Source organism: Staurois parvus, unplaced genomic scaffold, assembly GCF_062004578.1.
Source record: "Staurois parvus isolate SC_StPar_1 unplaced genomic scaffold, SC_StPar_1.0 ptg000298l, whole genome shotgun sequence".
In the NCBI taxonomy this organism is placed as follows: Eukaryota; Metazoa; Chordata; class Amphibia; order Anura; family Ranidae; genus Staurois; species Staurois parvus.
Window position 1 is genome coordinate 8,104,620 of NW_028318094.1, and position 19,351 is coordinate 8,123,970.

Genomic DNA, 19,351 nt, shown 5'->3' on the forward strand with positions numbered 1-19,351 from the left:
CCCTGATCACCGCCATACTCCATGCCAGCACCCTGATCATCGCCATACCCCATACCAGAGCCCTGATCATCTCCATGCCCCATACAAGCATCCTGATCACCCCATACACCATACCTGTGTCCTAATCACCCCATATACCATACCAACGTCCTTATCACCGCCATACCCCATACCAGTGTTCTGATCACCGGCATACCCCATACCAGTGTTCTGATTACAGCCATACCCCATACCAGTGTTCTGATCACCATATCCCATACCAGCATTTTAATTACCCCATATGCCATAGCAGCATCCTGATCACTGCTATACCCCATATCAATGACTCGACCACCACCATACTCCATACCAGTGTTCTGTTCACCACCATACCTCATGCTAATGTCCTGGTCCCTGCCACACTCCGTACCAGTGTCCTGATCACTGCCATATGTCATACCAGCTAGGGTCTCAACTGATCAATTTTCAAATATATATATCCCATAATTTGTAGACTATAGCTTTCACATAGACTAAATAATCTACACTGATTTGGGTTATTTTTATCCAAAAAATGCAGTAGAATACATTTTGGCATAAAATTTATTAAGCAAAATTGTAAGAAAAACTAAGCAAAAAACATTTTTTATTAAACAATTTCGGTATTTTTTTCATTTATATAGCAGAAAATAAAAAACGCACTGGTGATCAAATGCAACCAAAATAAAACTCTGTCTCAAAAAAATGATAACAAATTTCATATGGGTACAGTGCTGCATGACAGTGTTTACATGCAATGAATATACATCCCTGAATCCTGCCGTTGACTGGAGGACAGGTGGAAAGAGGAGCCCAGATTTAGATCTTATTCCATTCAAGCGTATCTTGACTCTCTGGTTTAAGGGTCAACACCAGCTGGTGAGTGTGGGAACACAGGAGGGGAGCACACCACTGTTGTTCCTGCACTGTCATAAGTATTGCACTATTGCACTTTATTCCAAAGACTGCACTTATTTTACTTTATTGGATTTTTGAGCAAATGAACTGAATATTATATGTTATACAGTATATTACTTAACAAGATACATGTGTTGAGGGAAACGCTGTTAATATATAAAATTGTTTAATTCAGACTTTTGTTCTACAAATATTGTCCCATTCAGTTTTGTAGCTTTTTTCTTAAAGGCAGAACTGACAGTTCCTGTTTCAGGCATGCTGATTGGTTTGACCTTCTGTACTCAGAATACTTAGATGTCTGTCTTAGACTGGTAGACTAGTAGCAAGCAGCTAGTACAACATTGCACTCATTTATTTCATGATTTGGTCTTGTCCTTGTAGTGCCTGCACCAGCAGCTGGAGGTGATTCCTGGCTACGAGGAGCTGCTGGCCGACATTGTCAACATCTGTGTGGATTACTATGAGAATAAAATGTATTTGACTCCAAGTGAAAAGCACATGCTGCTAAAGGTAACCCTTACAGTGGAAAATTCGCCTTTGAGGAGCACAAACAATCGAGTAATATCCTTCATACTTTTTTTTTACTACTTGGTACTGCTGGGACCTTGAAGGGGACATACCCTGAAAGCTTGTCCTGAAAAATAGTATGTTAGTGCAAATAAAAAAATATCACAGACAGTACTCAATTTTTAATGTCGCAAGTGCACTACTACGGCTACAATCACCTCTTCTGAGGAGATAAAGCTGGCCAGCTTAATGTGAATCTGCTTTTCCAAAGCAGGGCAAAGCAACAGGTTCACTTTAATGCAGACCTCCACAAACGCACATACTAGTCTTCCTTTTGCTCCCCTGCTGTTCTATTCAGCTGGCAGAGTGAAAGAACATCCATGTGTAAGCTAGAAGTTGCTGGAGTCGTAGCTTTTATGGGGCTATGATCTACCTATGTGACAGTGCTAATTGGTCTATTGCTATCACAATGGAGTTACATGCTTCTCTTTACCTGGAAGTCCAGGGAATTTTCTTCAACTTCTGGCTCTGGACGGAGCATTAGGTGAGCAAAGGAAAGGTTTGTATACTCTCTGCTGCTGAAGGGCAGCTTGCCCCTGAATGGGTAAAAACACAGGTTTAATTTAAAGTGCAACTCCTCTTTTGTAAAGTTTAAAACAACCCTCTTCATTTCAGTTACACTGAATTAGCACAAGGGACCCATCCTACTGACTGTAAGTTATGTTCCTTGTTTTGATTTTTCTGTTGTTTTTTTGGTTTATTTTGGCTACATTTAGGTTTTAAATGCAAACTTATAAAAATAAAAGAGATGTCCTAATTTAAAATTAGGAATTTAAATCCTAACCTAGCTACACTTTTGAACTATACTGGTAATGGCCAAGTGGGGTATCAAGTCATTAGCATATAAAAAGAGCATTGTTGTTTATGCTATGAAGTGTAGAGCAGGGAAGCTATGGCTCCAACTCTTCTAGGAGGAAATAATAGTGGTTGGAAGGTTTTGCTGCTCTCCTGAGGTTTCTTAGCTGGTTGTGTCTGGAGGTACTCTTGGACTTAACAAGTTAGCAGGATCAGGCAATGAATGTCTGCCTGTGGACACTGTTTATACGGAAAACAAAACGCATTGTACCCAGTAAGATTTCACTTTTCATTGGTCTAGAGTTCTCAGGGCTGTGAAAGATGTTTTTTAATAGATGCTTTGAGTCCCCCTCCCCCCCTTATGCAGGACTTTAAAATAGACCTATATGTATGTGGGGGGTAACAAGGACACTTTGGAGCTACACTTTACATGGAAAAAGATCATGCAAACATGCATTGTGCACAAAACAATTCTCTTTCTCATTTGCAGGTGATGGGCTTCGGCTTGTATCTGATGGATGGAAATGTCAGCAATATTTACAAACTTGATGCTAAAAAACGGATAAACCTAAGCAAAATCGACAAATTCTTTAAGGTGATGTCTGGGAATCACCAATATTTTGTTTGAGATTTCCTTTGTAACTTCATGCCATTTCAGTTTGTGATTATTTCGTGGGATACAATCAAATTCATTCTTAAAATAATCCAATCACATACCTGTCCAATTTAGCTTATGATGAAGAAAATGCAGAAGTTACCTTCAATGAAAAACGCATTTCAAAATGGTCAGTAGACCCAGAGGTACAGGTGGCTGAATTTATATGTAAAAATGACTTTACTGTAAGGTGGAGATTGGCACAGCTCATTTCACCTCCCAAGCCTCCCATTGGACACCATAGTAAGGTGCATCTTTATTGACCAATGATAAGACACAGGAGGTGGAGGGGTGGGGCACACCTTAATCTTTACAAGAAAAGAGTGTATAGCTTCAGCTGCATAAATTCCTAGATCTAGTAATCATTATGCTATATGGTTTTTACCAGGGGTGGACTGGCAACTCATGGGGCCCCCGGGCAATAGGGGATCATGGGGCCCCTGTGTCCTTGCCCAAGCTCAAAAAAGCCTATGAAAAAGGTACCAGGGGCATCTCATGGGGCCCCCTACTGACCCTGGGCCCTCGGGCAGTGCCCGAGTTTCCAAATGGTCAGTCCGCCCCTGTTTTTTACTAAAGGTAATCTCTGCTTACGTATGTGACAGTCGCCAGCAATCTGCAACAAAAATAGTAGATATTTATTTCAAGCTGCATTATAGCATATAAGCTTTGGAGGTGTGAACCATGTCAGCCAATAAAAATGTAGTTTTAATTTTTCAGTGCAGGTTAGAAAATTATATAGATATCAATAAACCAGAAAACCATTCTTTATATTTTCATAAGAGGCAACCTGTCATTTAAAGAATGTAAGAAATTAAAGTGCCCTTACTGCCTGTAGCAGTCAGTCACAAGATAGCTGTCATACACCTAGTTCAGTATACAAAACAAGACAGCTGGATGCAATGGACAACATTTACAACAAAACATTTATTTCCATCATTTTGTAGAAATCTGCCCACCATATTATATCAAACTTTGAAAAAAAGGTAAAGTATAGGTGATTCTCACATTGACCATTTTCTTGGTTAAGTTAGAAATAACAGCAGTTTTGAAAGATAAAACACAATGGAGTTGATTTACTAAAGGCAAATAGACTGCAAGTGCAGTTGCACTTATTTTCCCCAACGCTTAGTAAATGCAATAAAGCTCTGCTGATTTCCATCATCCAGTCATGTGCAAGCAAAATGCTTTTTTTTAAATTTGCCTTGCACATGATTGGGTATTGTTTACAAAGTAAAGTTTTACCACACTGACATTTACTAAGAAAAAAGAGTGCAACTGTACTTGCAACGTGCATAGTCTATTTGCCTTTAGTAAATCCAACCCAATGCCTCTTATGTATGAACATTCAGAGTCTTGCTTCGAGAATTTCACCCATAGTGCAACTCCAGTTCTGTTGATATCAGTGAACAACACTTAAAGAGGAGCTCCACCCAAAAGGGGAAGTTCCGCTTTAAGCCTTTGTCCCCCGCTTCCCATTATGGATTGGCACCTTTGAGGAGTTGGGGGGAAAATTTGATAGGTATCCGCTCCCACTTCTGTGGCAATCGCCTAGGCAATTGGAGGCGGAAATTGTCCTCTCTCCCCGTAGTCTTCTGGGACACATGACAGGTCCCAGAAGACTACGGGGCCATTCACAAAGTGCAGTGCTTCTTGCGCATGCGCAGTGGGCACCCGCCTGTGAACCCGCAAGCTGTTACAGCCGGGTGCCCACACTGAAGATGCCGGTGCCAGGGAGAGAAGACGGCCGGGGAAACCAGCGGTGGTGAAGACACCGCTGGACCGAGGGACAGGTAAGTGGCTGTATTTTAAAAGTCAGCAGTTACAGTTATTGTAGCTGCTGACTTTTTTTTTTTTTTTTTTTGTCTTTAGGTAGAACTTGCATGCTTTATTAAAAGATACAGTACTAGGGCCTTTCTTGAAGTCCTATCTCCTTTTTGATGATTTGTGATGAGTGGAGGAGAACAGACCACGGTGACAAATACATTGGTAGAGTGGAGATGTTTGTTATGAGTTATCTATAAAACCTTTGCATGTAAAGCATGTCTAAACCCAAAAACAAACATTTAATAGTTCTGGCTTTATAGTGTGCTTTGAGTGGTTAAATAGATGTAGTAGGTAGTTCATTTTCAGTCCTTGGCTGCTGTTGAGCATCATTTAAAGCCACTAACTTGAATTAAAGAAGTCTCACAAGCGATCAAAAACATAAATGCTGGTCTATTGATTCATGTACTTATCTCTTCTTGTAAAAAAAAAAGCCAAATGATTGTGCTTTAAATCACTTCTTTATTTTTGCCATTACTCTGTATCATCTTCTCCCCTGATGGAAACCCGATTTGTGGTTGTTCACATTGTGGAGCTCAGACAGAGCTCAATTTACATCTCCCCTTGCTCTGTGAGTACACATGTTGGCCATGCTCTTTCAGTGAGGCAAACAAAGCCAACCACAGCACACATGAAATTTATACATAGAATTAAGAAATATTTAGATATTTATTGACTGACATGCCCTCTCCCCCTGCATGAGTGGTGATGGGTCCTTGTCTTAGCCAAGGGCATGATGCTAGAGACAAGTGCTCTCAAAACCAATTAGGGAGTTGTCTCCTACTGAGCAGTATGGACAAACAGCCGTGGGTGGAGGGGTGGCATGCTGTTGAACAAGCTAGCTCAGCATCCACTGCACCTATCAAAATGGGACAAAATTTGATATTCGCTTTATCCCCAAGGAACAGAAGGAACTAAATATTTGTTTGGTGAGACCTCTTCTTTAAGTGTTGCATACTAATGTTGGACTGCTCTCTTGGTACTAGAGTTCTGGATGGCAAGACTTGATATTCTTATACGTGAGGGCCTATGTGCTTTATGAATGGTGCCCTAGTGTGTTTATGTACAGACATCCCTGTGCAGTGTTTCTATGTGTTCTAAGTGTGCAGTCCGTCTGTTTTCTCTTTTACAGCAGCTGCAGGTGGTACCTCTCTTTGGAGACATGCAGATAGAGCTGGCCAGATACATTAAGACCAGTGCTCACTATGAGGAGAACAAGTCAAAGTGAGTGCATGCCGTAATGTCTCTTGGCAGTAGTGGAGAGATAGGATGAAGGGTGGTCTCAGTGGAACTTGATGGGACATACTTTATGACCAATAAACCACAGCAATAAGCAGCTTGTGGTTGTAAAATTCTTATATTGTGATTTGGGCTTTTGCTGCCATAAGCTGTTTAGTGCTGCCATAAGGCAGTAGAGCTGATTATTAAAGGGTGACGGCACCTAAAAGTGATATTTTAGGTATAGGTGTTGCTTGGTTAGCTGAGTCAGTTTGTAGCTTTTTATATGTTTTTGATACCCCAACAGTGAGATTTCTTTGCTGCTGTTCTGAAATCTGTTCCTGACCTCCTGATAGTTTCGGGAAATTCCTGCCCACCTTTGTGTGTTACATTGTGTTCTTTTGAGGTCTAAATAACGTAACGCAGGAAAAAACAGATTGGCCATAGCAAGTGTGTGGACACAAGAACGCAGCACAGAGATCTCATCAAGAGAGTGTCAGAGAGTTATAAGAAGTTATTAGGTGGCCTAACTCTCCAGCATGTACCAATCATTAAGGACACGTTCACACCACAGTGCAGAGACGTCAGGTTTTCTTCCTGAGTTCTGCAATGGCGCAACAAAATCAATTGTTCTCTATGTGCCATGTTCACGCCATTTTTTCTGCGCAGGAATCTGCAATATGTATAAAACTCATTGACGTGCACATGAAAACTGATGTAAACTGATGTCTTTGTAAGTGAAATCTGAGCTCTCAGTTTTCATAAGTTTTTCTGCACATATGGTGTGAACGAGGCCTAAAAATATCACTTTTGGGTGGCCTGACCCTTTCAAAATTGGAGTAAGGATAACTGGAGCCCTTACCCACTGATAGTGTAAATGATACTTGTGCTAAAGAAGTATGGAGGCTGCCACTGATGCCCTCTCTTTCTGAAAATGTTAGTTGCCTGGCAGTCATTCTGATCCAATGGGTCCAGTACTTTTTTAGTCACTGAAAAAAGCATACAGGGGTTATGACTTTTCTGATCGACATGTTTGTTCCAGGTCAGTAACTATGAAATTACTGAAGCCGCTAGATGCGTAAGGCAGTCAAACAATTAGCATTTTCAGAAGAAGGTCAGTCATCAGAAGGTCACCAATAGATGGATATATATTTTTGTCAGTGAAGGTTTCTCAATAGCATGCTTGCAATGGAAACTGCTGTTCTTTGGCCACCCTGGACTGCATTATAGTTTCAGGGCAGTAAAGCTGAACTTGTTCAGCTTCACTGCAAGTCAGAGAATGGAAGCTTCCATGTAAGGCTTCTCAAACTGTTATGTTAACTTTGTGTTGACTTTTTTTTTGTTACAGTGACATTTTTCTTGAACAAGTGATGTAAAACGTCATGTATCACAGTCAGAACTAAGACATGAAACAATTTTCCAACAGCAAATCATATTCAAATTTTCAGATCAAGTTTTAATTTAATTGGTGTCTGTGAGGAAATATTTTCAGTTCTTAGTGCTGACATTTGCATTCATTACGTTTACTGTTCAATTTGCAACACCAACAGTCACACCAACTTTCCATCAGTTTAAAGCAAGTAGAAAAATGAATGATGATTAAAGGTTTGGTTGGTGTTGATCATTGTGCTTTACATATTGTTCTTTACCTAGTTACAGACAGCTATACGATCAGACTTTTACATACACAAGGCTGTAATACGCTCTGTTCCTTTCTGTAAAATTTTAAGGAAAATGAGCACTTCTCTAAAACCCATCTAACCCTGGAGCCCAGCAAAGAGGCTAGGAAGCAGCAGACACTAGCAAGACAAGTTCCAAATGTAGACAGTTATTTCTTAAAGGTTAATTTCCCCTTGTATTAACATTTCTGGGATAAGTAAAATTCAGTGTCCTAAAGGGAACACTACAGTTTTGTGCTGAGATCCATCACGTTTCTACAATTGCATCATTAAGCTGACAATACCCATCGCAGTCTGATTATATGAAGTGTGACAATTTAATTCTGAGAATTCCCGCAGCATAGCACCATCATTTTGAGTCACATGCTCAAGTGTGTTTTGACATGTTCTAACTTGCGTTCGCCTGCGTCGCATGTGTGCTGGTGGTGGTGAACGTTCCTTGTGACTGTAAGTCCACCAGGTTCTTGGGCTACGCAAGGCAGTGTGGACAGGACCTACTGTGCCCGTGCACTAGAGGTGCCTTTGCCCGAGGGCACGCTCACCAATGCCTTGGACCAGGTGGGAATTGCAGTCATGATAACAGTCTAACATTAAGGAAATCTCCTGACTTAGAGATGAGTTGACACTGTATGTAGTATGATGCCAAGTTCCTTTATGAGTGTTGTCCCATAGCTCTGCACGCAGTGATTTGTTTATGTTGCATTCAGAGTAGCGAGCCAAGCCACGCACCTCCACTAGCTAGCGTACCTCTGCTATCTCACTCCCAATAACAGAATAGAATCCTGCTGGACACATAATGTGGATCTCATGCTTGTCCTTTATTAAATCTTCCTCTCCAGTACCACACAGTTAGGTTGAGGGCCTTCATGGCGCTGGTCCGCTCCCAGTTGCTATCGGAGATAACCTGCTAGGGAGGGAGCCTGAATAGTGATCTCCTCTCTACCAGAGAATACCCCACTTCACCAAGGTACCACGCCTCAACTGGTTGCCTTGTGTCTTCGGTGTGGACTTAGTTACCCTTAGTAACAACCTTGCTCTTGCTTGGTATATTCACTTGACACTGTTGTGTTGTGTACTTCATACTCTTCTAGTGCCTTACAGGCCAAGAGTACTTTAGCGTATCTGCAATTTGACACTCTTGCATCCCTTTAGTAACTTCAGACCAGGCTCAACACAGTTGATAAGATGAAAGTCTTGCAGAGTAACATAATAAAGTGCAAACGAAGTCCAGAACATCCTAACCCTGACTAAATGTCTGTATGTGGCTGCCCAGGCATACCTTAGAAAGGAGAAAGTATATTCACTGGTGAAGTCCATACTTGGCAATGCTCCAGTCTCTTGTGGGATCACAAGCTGCAGCAGCTTTCCATGCAGGCTCCCTCTCCCTTCAGGCAGGTGATTGCTGGCTGTAAAGAGTTACATCTTCTTCTGTGTGCCTCTTGCTTCTTCCCATGTAGCAGAACTCATCTAGACATGATACAGGAAAGAGGCAAAGCCCTGCAAAAAGCCAGTGAGTCAGCAGAGATAGTATTAACCCTTCCCTAACCCAGGCAGACTAACTGGCCAGCTAGCATGATACATTCTCCTTGAGGGCAGTTGATTTCAGCCTGCCTACAGGCAGATCAGTTAACTCACTCTTTATGGTGTAGTTGAAGAAACAACACGTGTGTGTGTTGCACTGTTGGTCGAGAATGAGTGACAGGAATCTGGAGCAGCGGATTAACATCAAATTTTGCATGAAAATTGGCAAAAGTGAGAGTGAAACTTTAGTTCTTTTACAACAGGCTTATAGTGAACATCCCATCAAGAAATCAAGTGTTTTAAATGGCATAGCCAGTTTAGGGAGAGGTGAGAAAATGTCCATGATGAAAAGGTTATGGGAATCTATTCAGTGGAAAAGACCGGAACTCTGGCCTGAAAAGTGTATCTTCCACCACGACAATGCTCCTGCACATGATGCATTAAATGTTTGTGAATTCCTGGCCCAGAAATCCATTGCAAAACTTGACCAACCACCTTATTTCCCTGACTTAGCACCCTGCGACTTTTGTCTGTTTCCAAACTTAAAACATGCCTTAAAAGGACATTGATTTGATGACATTCTGGACATCCAGTGGGCCATGACAAAGATACTGCACAGCGTTCTGGAAAACTAATTCCAGGAATGTTTACAGCAGTGGCGCAGTCGTCTAATAAAGTGCATCGCTTCACAAGGGGCCTATTTTGAGGTGACAACAGCCGCTAGTGTATAGGTAAGCAAACATGATTTTTACAGTCCAGTCCTGGAATTAAATTGTCACACCTTGCACAATCTTCTTTAAAGTGACATTCCTTGCGGCTTCTTATATCTGTGACCCAAACCGGACCACGTGCCAACAGGAATAAAAAGTAAAGACTGCACTCACCAGATCTTTTGACTCCAATTAAGGTGGTCAGATGCACTTTTGGTCATATAGGAGACCATCCTCTCACAATGATATCTCCCCTTCAGCAGTTCTCTGCTAATGGCCAATGCTAAGGGATATGGACTCTCAGCTTGCCTCCAATATATGTGATGCTTAATAAGGATAATCCTCCCACGGGAATAGTGACGAACCATTCAAATAAATCAAACAAGTGAAATACCTTCTAAGTGCAGTATTTTACTAGATTATCAAAGAATTGTATAGACAAACGCTATTGCACTCACATGGTAAGGTGCCTAACAACCGGCACCAGTGTTTTCAGCCTGTATAGATCTAAGATGGCTGCCATGCGTTCCACACCTCGTTCTCACTCAAGACACCTACTGGACACTCCTGAAGAAGATGCCACTGGGCGAAGCGTCACAACGTCACTTCCAGAACCGGGAACGTCCAAGCTGAATGAGAACAAGGCATGGATCGCATGGTGGCCATCTTAGATCTATACAGGCTGAAAACACTGGTGCCAGTTTTTAGGCACCTTACCATGTGAGTGCAATAGCATTTGTCTATACAATTCTTTGCTCATCTAGTAAAATACTGCACTTAGAAGGTATTTCACTTGTTTGATTTATTTGAAAGGTTCGTCACTATTGCCGTGGGGGGATTATCCTTATTGAGCATCACATATATTGGAGGCAAGCTGAGAGTCCATATCCCTTAGCATTGGCCATTAGAAGAGAACTGCTGAAGGGGAGATATCATTGTGAGAGGATGGTCTCCTATATGACCAAAAGTGCATCTGACCACCTTAATTGGGGTCAAAAGATCTGGTGAGTGAGCAGTCTTTACTTTTTATTCCTGTGGGCACGTGGTGAGGGTTCCAGCCATAATTTTTTCCTTTTCCGGTTTGGGTCACAGATATAAGAAGCCACAAGGATTGTCACCTTATTATATGGAATTTTATTTATATGTATTTGATAAATTTGTTTTGACATCTGTATAGATTATGAGAACATAGTTTGCACATTGGGAAGTATATGCAAATTTGGATGGTTCCATTATAGGGGCTTATAGATATATCAGTCCCTCACCAATTGTATAATATTCATTCACTTGTATTTGTATATGTAGCGCCTACCTACTCTATTTACACTGACATTATAGTGATAGTTCACTAAATTAGGGGCAGCTTCCTACTATAAAAACACTTGTCCAAGTTGGCACCTTTATTAATCATTTTTACTAATCATCTTTAACACTACCAATGGTTTTGTAGGGTGAGGGTCTGCCTGTCTGCATATAAGCAAAATGGATCCTTTAAGCCAGCTATACATGGGTCACAATTTGGCTGGTTCAGCATGGACCAGCCAATTGTCGATACATGTATGGGCAGGCTGGTTGTACAGAAGTCAATTGGTACACCCAGACTATCAGGTTTTTCCTGATCGATCAGTGCAGCCAGCTATAGCCTGCAGCACTGATCAGTGTAATCTGATGGTGGGGAAGTCTCCCCACTGTCAAAATGCAATAACTCAGCAGGATGTGAATGGGGGAATTGTTTTTTTTTTTATAGCTCAACCCACTGGTTGAATGAGAGGTTCTCACATTACATAGTTTTGGTAAATCTCTGTACAGAGATTATAAAGTATACAGCCAACTCATCTCTGGTCAGTCTAATTGGTCAATTGTTCAATCAAAAACTGATGGAAATTGGTTGAAATTCTCTGTAAATTCATTGCCATGTGTATGGCTAGCAAAAGACCAACTGCAGTACATAGGAACAAGGCCTTCATTGTCTATGTAAGCTTACTGAAATAAATCATGCAGAAAGTTGGGAGTTTTCAGTGATACACTTTGTTGGATAACTTAAGTTATTAAAGGTGCAAGCTTTTAGGGTGCCTTAGACTCCTTTGCCAGGATTTATAAGTGAATTGTATAAAGCCTGATGAAGGTAACTAAGAAATCATGAAAGCTTGCAAATGTAATACCTTTTATTGTCTAGCTTAAGTTGTCACTTAAACTCCAAACTTTCTGCGTAATTCAATGGCTAACTTGGTACAAGACACCACTGCATCTAAATGAAATCATGAAAGCCTTTGCAGGGTGGTAGCACTGGATGCACTTTGTCATATTATACAACTCCTGGTAAAAAGTATGGAATCACCACTCTTGGAAAATGTTCATCCAATTGTTTAATTGTGTAGAAAACACTAATTACAGATATGCCTCAAAACTACTTTCATTTAACATTCCAACCTTCTAGCTTTAAGAAACACTTAAAAAAAAAAACGAAAAAAAAAACTGTAGTCAGTTGCAACTGTTTTTGCAGATCAAGCAGAGGAAAAAAATATAGAATCACTCAATTCTGAGGAAAATATTATGGAATCATGATAAAAAAACACTACAGTATACCACTAGTACTTTGTTACCACCTCTGGCTTTTATAACAGCTTGAATCATCTGATGCATGAATTTAACTATCAAAAAACGGTATTCTTCATCAATCCGGCTCCAACTTTCTCTTATTGCAGTTGCCAGAGCAGCTTTGCAGGTTGGAGCCTTGTCATGGACCATTTTCTTTAATTTCCACTATAGATTTTCAATTGGATTGAGGTTCAGACTATTTGCAGGCCATGCCATTGAGAGTATGTGTCTTTCTTGAAGGAAACTTTTCATGGCTTTTGCCCTATGGCAAGATTATTATTATACAGGATTTATATAGCACCAACAGTTTGCTCAGTGCTTTACAATATAACGGGAGACAATACAGCAACAATACAGTTCAATACAAGAGGGATAGGAGGGCCCTGATCCTTGGAGCTTGTGCATTATCATCCTGAAAAATGATGTCATCATCATCACCAAACATCATTTCAATTGATGGAATAAGAAAAGTGACCAAAATCTCAATATAAACTTGTGCATTTATTGAAGATATAATGATCAATGATTGTGGGAATTTGCATATTTTCTTCAGGCAGTCGTCTTTTAACATTTCATTGGAACAGCACCAAACAAAATTTCCATCACCCTGCCCAATGCAGATTCGTGATTCATCACTGAATATCACTTTCATCCAGTCATCCACAGTCCATGATTGCTTTTCTTTTGCCCACTGTAACCTTGTATTTTTCGGTTTATGTTTAGGTGTTAATGATGGTTTTTGTTTGGCTTTTCTGTATTTAAATCCCATTTCCTTTAGGCAATGTCTTACAGTTCAGTCAGACATTGACTCCAGTTTCTGTCCATTTGTTGCTCATTTTTTTTTTGTGCATTTTCTGTTTTCAAGGCATATTGCTTTAAATTTTCTATCTTGACGCTTTGATGTCTTCCTCGGTCTACCAGTACTCTTCCCTTTTACAGCCTTCTCATTTGATTTGCACTTGGTCCAGATTTTAGACACAGTGGGAAAAACCAACATCTTTTGCAATATTCCATGATAATTCACCTTCTTGAAGAACTTTTATAATGCTCTTCTTTGTTCCAACTGACATCTCTGGTGTTGGAGCCATGATTCATGTCAATCAGCTTGGTGCAACAGCTCACCAAGGTGTGCAAGCACTCTTTTTTAACTGCAGACTACTTAGCAGATGTAATCTGATGCAGATGTTTGTTTTAGAACTGCAAAGTACATGGTGATTCCATAATATTTTTTTTTTTTTTTCTACACAATAAAACAATTGAATGAACATTTTCCAAGAGTGGTGATTCCAATACTTTTTGCCAGGGGTTGTATATAACCATGGTCATATGGATATATTTAAATTGCTTTGGAGTTATATGATAAATACCCCTTCATTGGTTCTCATTTGCAGGTTAATATTTAGGATGAATTATTGTATCATTAAATAATGATCTCCTGTCACCTCTTCTATAATACATGATGTGGTTGTTGTTGGACGATATGCTGTAGTGTAGTTGTTATCTAACAAGCCCTCCTAGGCTCTTTCCACATGCCCCTTTGAGGCCCATCCACAGGCTTAAGCAGCTGTTTCCTGCCCAGGTGGACCTGCACACAGAGCAGTATCAGCCCGCAGTACAATATTTGTGAGCAGATGGTACAGATCCGTGATGACCACATCCGCTTCATCTCTGAGCTGGCCCGCTACAGCAACAGTGAGGTAAGAGGTTAACTTCCATCACATGGGGAAAATGATGATCATATCACATTTTTTATGTAGCTTCTGAGTTTTGTATAAATATTACACTGTGAGGTTTGTCAAATTGTCGTATTTCTAGGGATGACAGCAAGCATTTTCTGTGTGGACTGTATGTGAGACTTCATATCATGACTAAGAGTCTTATACAGAGGGATGAATGTGATGCTTTTATAGGGGGTCAATGTCATTTTCTTAAATAACAATATAACAAAACATGCACAAATCTGGTTGTTTGTTTTATTGGTTTCAAATACATATAATAAGACAAAAACAATGTCAGAGTTTCTGTTATTAACAATTCTTGAAAATACTTAATTTTCCCTTGTCCTAGAAAAGTCCTTTAAAGTAGAACTTTAGTCAGAAAATTAGGCCCTGCTAGATCACTTAAGGCTGGCCCCTTTTGCAGGTATAGCTATGTAAAACATTAAACATAAGTGCCTATACTGTTTATATAGTAATATACTGTCTCACTCTGCTCTGCACATGCTCAGTTGCTCTCCATTTTTAGGCTCTGCCGAATTTGTAGAGGCCGATCTGCTGACAATCTAAAGATTAAAGCGGAACTAAAGCTATCACTTTACCAGTTTTAAAAAACAGTTACCTTCTCGGCATACCAGGAATGTAACTGTCACATTTGCTTGTGTTCTCAACCAAGCTGTCAAACCATCAAATGACTGGTGTCATAACTGATCATATGTGCAGCATCATGGCAGTTACAGATCAAACAGATGGCAGCTTTCCTTGGCTGAAAATGAGAGGAAAGTTTAGTTCTGCTTTAACTGCTGTTCAGGGCTTCACCAAAATGGCAGCCTCCAACAAGAAAAAACAGGGACAATGGTGGAGGCAATTTACAGCACACACTCATTTTGGTGGCAGAATTATTAATGTCGCATGTATGTTCCTAGCTAAGGAACATTATTTGTTATCAATTGTTATCAGTAAAGTTCCGCTTTATGCCAGCCATTTTGGATGTACAATCTATAGAAAACCAACAATGTCACTTTTGTGGGAAAATGTCCTATTCTGTCTGGTTTTGTCTTATAAATGGAAGATGTGTGCATTAGTTTTCTGGCAGATCATAGAATCAGCATCCAATGATGCACATGAATGCACAGACCCAGTTAAACAATCCTTAGGGAATTAGCAGGACCATGAATCTCGCAACTTGAATTCTTGATCTGTCCAATTCATAGCAGATCAGGTGCTTGGGCATGCACTACTTTATACAGACAGTTGGACACCAATTGTCTTTGCACTTTCAGATTCTCCAGCTTCCAAGGATACCTTATCTGTATCCATAGTGGTTAATTGATGTCCCTGCCTTCCTGAATGCATCTAGCTTGTTGGTTTCAGGTGACAGTAACAGGTTGCTAATATAGTTGACACCTATACAGAACAGGGGTATCAATATGTGCCTGACAGCAGGAAGCATGCAGGGTGATTAAAATCTGTTGCTTATGTGATGCCATAATGGTTTTGGGTCAGTTTCATTGTACTTTTTATACATTGTTAAACACATTTTTTAAAATCTGTTTTTACTATATTAAATATCATTGCTTTTCGGATAATCATTTTATGCAGACACTGGACTCACAGAGCATATGGTAGAATACAGTAGAATCTGCTTACTTTCATGCTCTCTCTCCCTCTCTCTCAGACTGAAATTTTATTTGTATATATCTGAAAAGACATACAGAGAGGGGGAAAGAGCAGGTTAATCAATTTTCCAAATCATTCATATGTGTATATTTAAATCTTAGCTTGAGCTATTGAGTTCTATGAAATGTTTTTTACTACAGAAGAGCCTGGAAAACATGTCAAAGCAAACTAACATCTCCACCTGTTTGCTGCATATAAAATGTAAAATATGACTTATGTTTTCCGCATGGAATGGGTGGAGGCCTCCCTAAAACAAAGAAACACAGGTTAAGAAACACAAATTATTTGATGTCTGGGAATCTATCATTCAAATCTTGTTTACTGATACCCAACTATTTATAATACATTGTTTTTAATGCACTCACTGGTATTGAACCAGACAATTAACTAATGACCTTCCAATTAACCTTTCACCTCCCACCTAAACTATATCCTATGTATCCTACAGACAGTTGATAAGATGTGGATCAATATATATAAATGTTTCTATAGAGAGGAATGGAGAGCTAGTATGGACATTATGACTCCTCCTGTTTTCCTTCTGTTAGGTTGTAACCGGTTCAGGTCTGGACAGTCAGAAATCGGATGAAGAATATCGAGAACTGTTTGATTTAGCTTTGAGGGGTCTGCAGCTCCTTTCCAAATGGAGTGCCCATGTCATGGAAGTGGTGAGTCACATAGATCAGTGTTCTGTATTTATGTATATGTCTTGTCTTCTGCTGACTTCTGTAGAGAACTCATCACAATAGACTTACACTGATCTTTCTTGTGTCTGTTTTGATATATTATTGGTGGATGCAGTAATGACAGATACATTGGAGATTTCATTTTTGCAAGAATTCGGACACTGGCTAAATGTTTCCATTTTGTATTACAACTAATGAAGGCTAAACTGTTTTTTTTTTAATTTGTCAGGGACTTTAAGGGTTGGGAAAGCCTTTCAACTATCCCGGACCTGCTTTGTGCCAAAAACTGGTCCCTTGAAAGGTTGGGACATAATGTTAAATAGTGAGGAACAGAGGAAACTCATGGCTTTGGTAGGCAAATCATTTTGAGACCATTCAAAATTCATGACCTGCCTTTGGCCTACTTTAGCTGCTTTTGAATTTCCTTAGGCTTGATTTTTTTTCCCATACTAAAAATGCTTGGCATAATCTATGGCCAATTTCGATGCAATTTCAGCAACGGCAAAACCATTAAATCCCTTCACTTATCCCTAATGTATTTTGCACTTACTACAACTTTGAATGCCCAAAAGTATGTGTTTCTCCATTAAAGTGGATGATGTGCATGATACACTAACCAACAGGCTTTTTATTTTAATATAATCAGATTATTTAAAGATGTACCGTATTTCAAATGGGTTTGCTTTTTAAGCATTGCTTTATGTTTAATTATGCCCAATAAAAGTTATGACAACATTTACATAAAGTAACTTTCTTTTTGTCAAATCACATAGTATTCCTGGAAGTTGGTTCATCCTACAGATAAATTCTGTAATAAGGATTGTCCTGGCACAGCAGAGGAGTATGAGAGAGCCACGCGGTACAACTACACCAGTGAAGAGAAATTTGCCTTTGTGGAAGTAAGACAGCCTTTGTTCAAACACCGCATCCAATGATACTCCTAACCAACACTGGGGTTTATTTCATGGTATGAAGAAAGAAGCAGCCACTAAAATATCATCCATAAAGAGATTTTACAGAAACTTGGAAATCCTTTGAATGGGATCCATACATGTAATGGGCTGCTCACCTACCTAGTCCTGCTGTTACTTACAGTAGGTCCGCCTATGCAACTCAACAATTCTCATAGAGAGAATCAATGTCTTATATATGTTTTGGAAATACCCAGTTTGTCCAGTAAATGGAAATGTAAGTGTAACAAAAGCCTGTGATCCTATTAAAACTCAAGCTGTTTTACTGATGAGCTGAGGAACAAAAAAAATCTAAGGACTGTTGAGGGTACCCAAAGACATTCCAATTATGACTGATAATACAGTTCATTTTTAACTTGAACTAAGAAATATAGGTAAAAACTTTAGTGGAGTGGTGTATTATTTTAAAAATAATAAAATGATATTTACATACATTTACTACATGTACCTGTCTTTATATCAGCCTCCTGTCAGTCCTTAACTGTGTCACTCAGATTGGGAGAGTAGTGTCAGCTGTAGGAGCCAGCTGGGCTCTGCTGTATGTGCTAACAGGAAACATGCCGACAGGAAGAGAGAGCACATTGATTACTTATTAATATGGTGCTGCTCTTTGTTGCAGACAGGGAGGTCACACCACATTAAAGCTGGCCATACACTAGTAGACTTTCAAACGAATGTCCGTATGAACATTTGTATGAAAACGTGTACAAAAATGCTCAGCACTTTCGATGGTATGACAAATGTCATTTGAAAGTCCTTCAAAATTTCGTTTGCTTTTGACATTCAAATTTGGAACGAATGGATTCTACTGAATGAAAATCACATGCAATGTTAACAATTTGTTTATTCCAGAAAAAATTTCCATCCTCCTTTGAATTTTCATGTCACTGCAGCCGAAAACCACTTTCAAATTGATCCCACTAATGTTTAGAAAATCGAATGCTTATCTTTAAAAAGAAAAATTTCAAATTAAATTAACTATTGTATAGCCAGCTTAGCTTCAAGGGCTAGGTCACATGAGCAATCTGTCTTTGGGTACAATTTGTGGGCGATAGAGACCACCTATCATTGTCTACAGCATTGTTCACTCTCTGGTTGCACAAGCAAGATGTTGCTTGATTGCTAGCTAGAATGTTTCTGCAGGATTCCAGTTCAGTGAGCGAGTGATATCCATTAGGAAAAATGGTTCCTGCATCTCACATCTTCAGATCACTATTGGCAAATTTGCCTATCTGACAGCCTACAAAGAAAGTGATGTCACCCCCCTGGCTGTTCTGTCTGGCAGTGATGAGTGGATCAGAAAAGGTGCTGGACAGAGTTACAAATATTTTGGCAGATAAGACAGTTCATATATGTTATTTGCCACTGTGTGTTTAGGTACTTACATAAAAATTCACATTTGGACTGGCAAGCACTCTAAGGGCTCGTTCACACTTGGCTGTTTTACCAACGCTTGCCAAATGCCCCTATAGCGTTTGGCAAGCGTTGGTCCAGCGTTTGCGGTGTGTTTTTTAATGCTCGGCAAACGCTCCGCTAACGCCGCATGCATGGTTTAGCGGCGGTTGCTAGGCATTTGCCGAGCGTTAATAACACCCCACAAATGCCTATAATGCAGTTTGAGTGGTGTTACCGCTCCGCAAACGCCCCGCAACCGCGTTGCAACCGCACCGCAAACACCGGCCGGGCGTTTGCGGAGCGGCACCATAGACGAGAATAGGAGGCTTCAACGCCTCCTGACTCGACCAGAGGCATCTGTTTTGCCGTGATGCAACGCGACGCAACGCAAACGCTCCCGTTAA

General features: G+C 40.0%; 1 protein-coding gene across 2 annotated transcripts in view; it reads left to right on the top strand.

Moving 5' to 3' along the window:
• CYFIP2 (cytoplasmic FMR1 interacting protein 2) overlaps positions 1-19,351 on the top strand; it is a 136,723-nt gene that overhangs the window by 69,064 nt on the left and 48,308 nt on the right. For both annotated transcript variants that reach the window (XM_089682845.1, XM_089682846.1), the window contains exons 9-14: positions 1,318-1,446; positions 2,789-2,893; positions 5,907-5,998; positions 14,080-14,197; positions 16,444-16,563; positions 17,355-17,480. In XM_089682845.1, the coding sequence (XP_089538971.1) occupies positions 1,318-1,446; positions 2,789-2,893; positions 5,907-5,998; positions 14,080-14,197; positions 16,444-16,563; positions 17,355-17,480 (690 nt within the window). The remainder of the gene's footprint in view (positions 1-1,317; positions 1,447-2,788; positions 2,894-5,906; positions 5,999-14,079; positions 14,198-16,443; positions 16,564-17,354; positions 17,481-19,351) is intronic.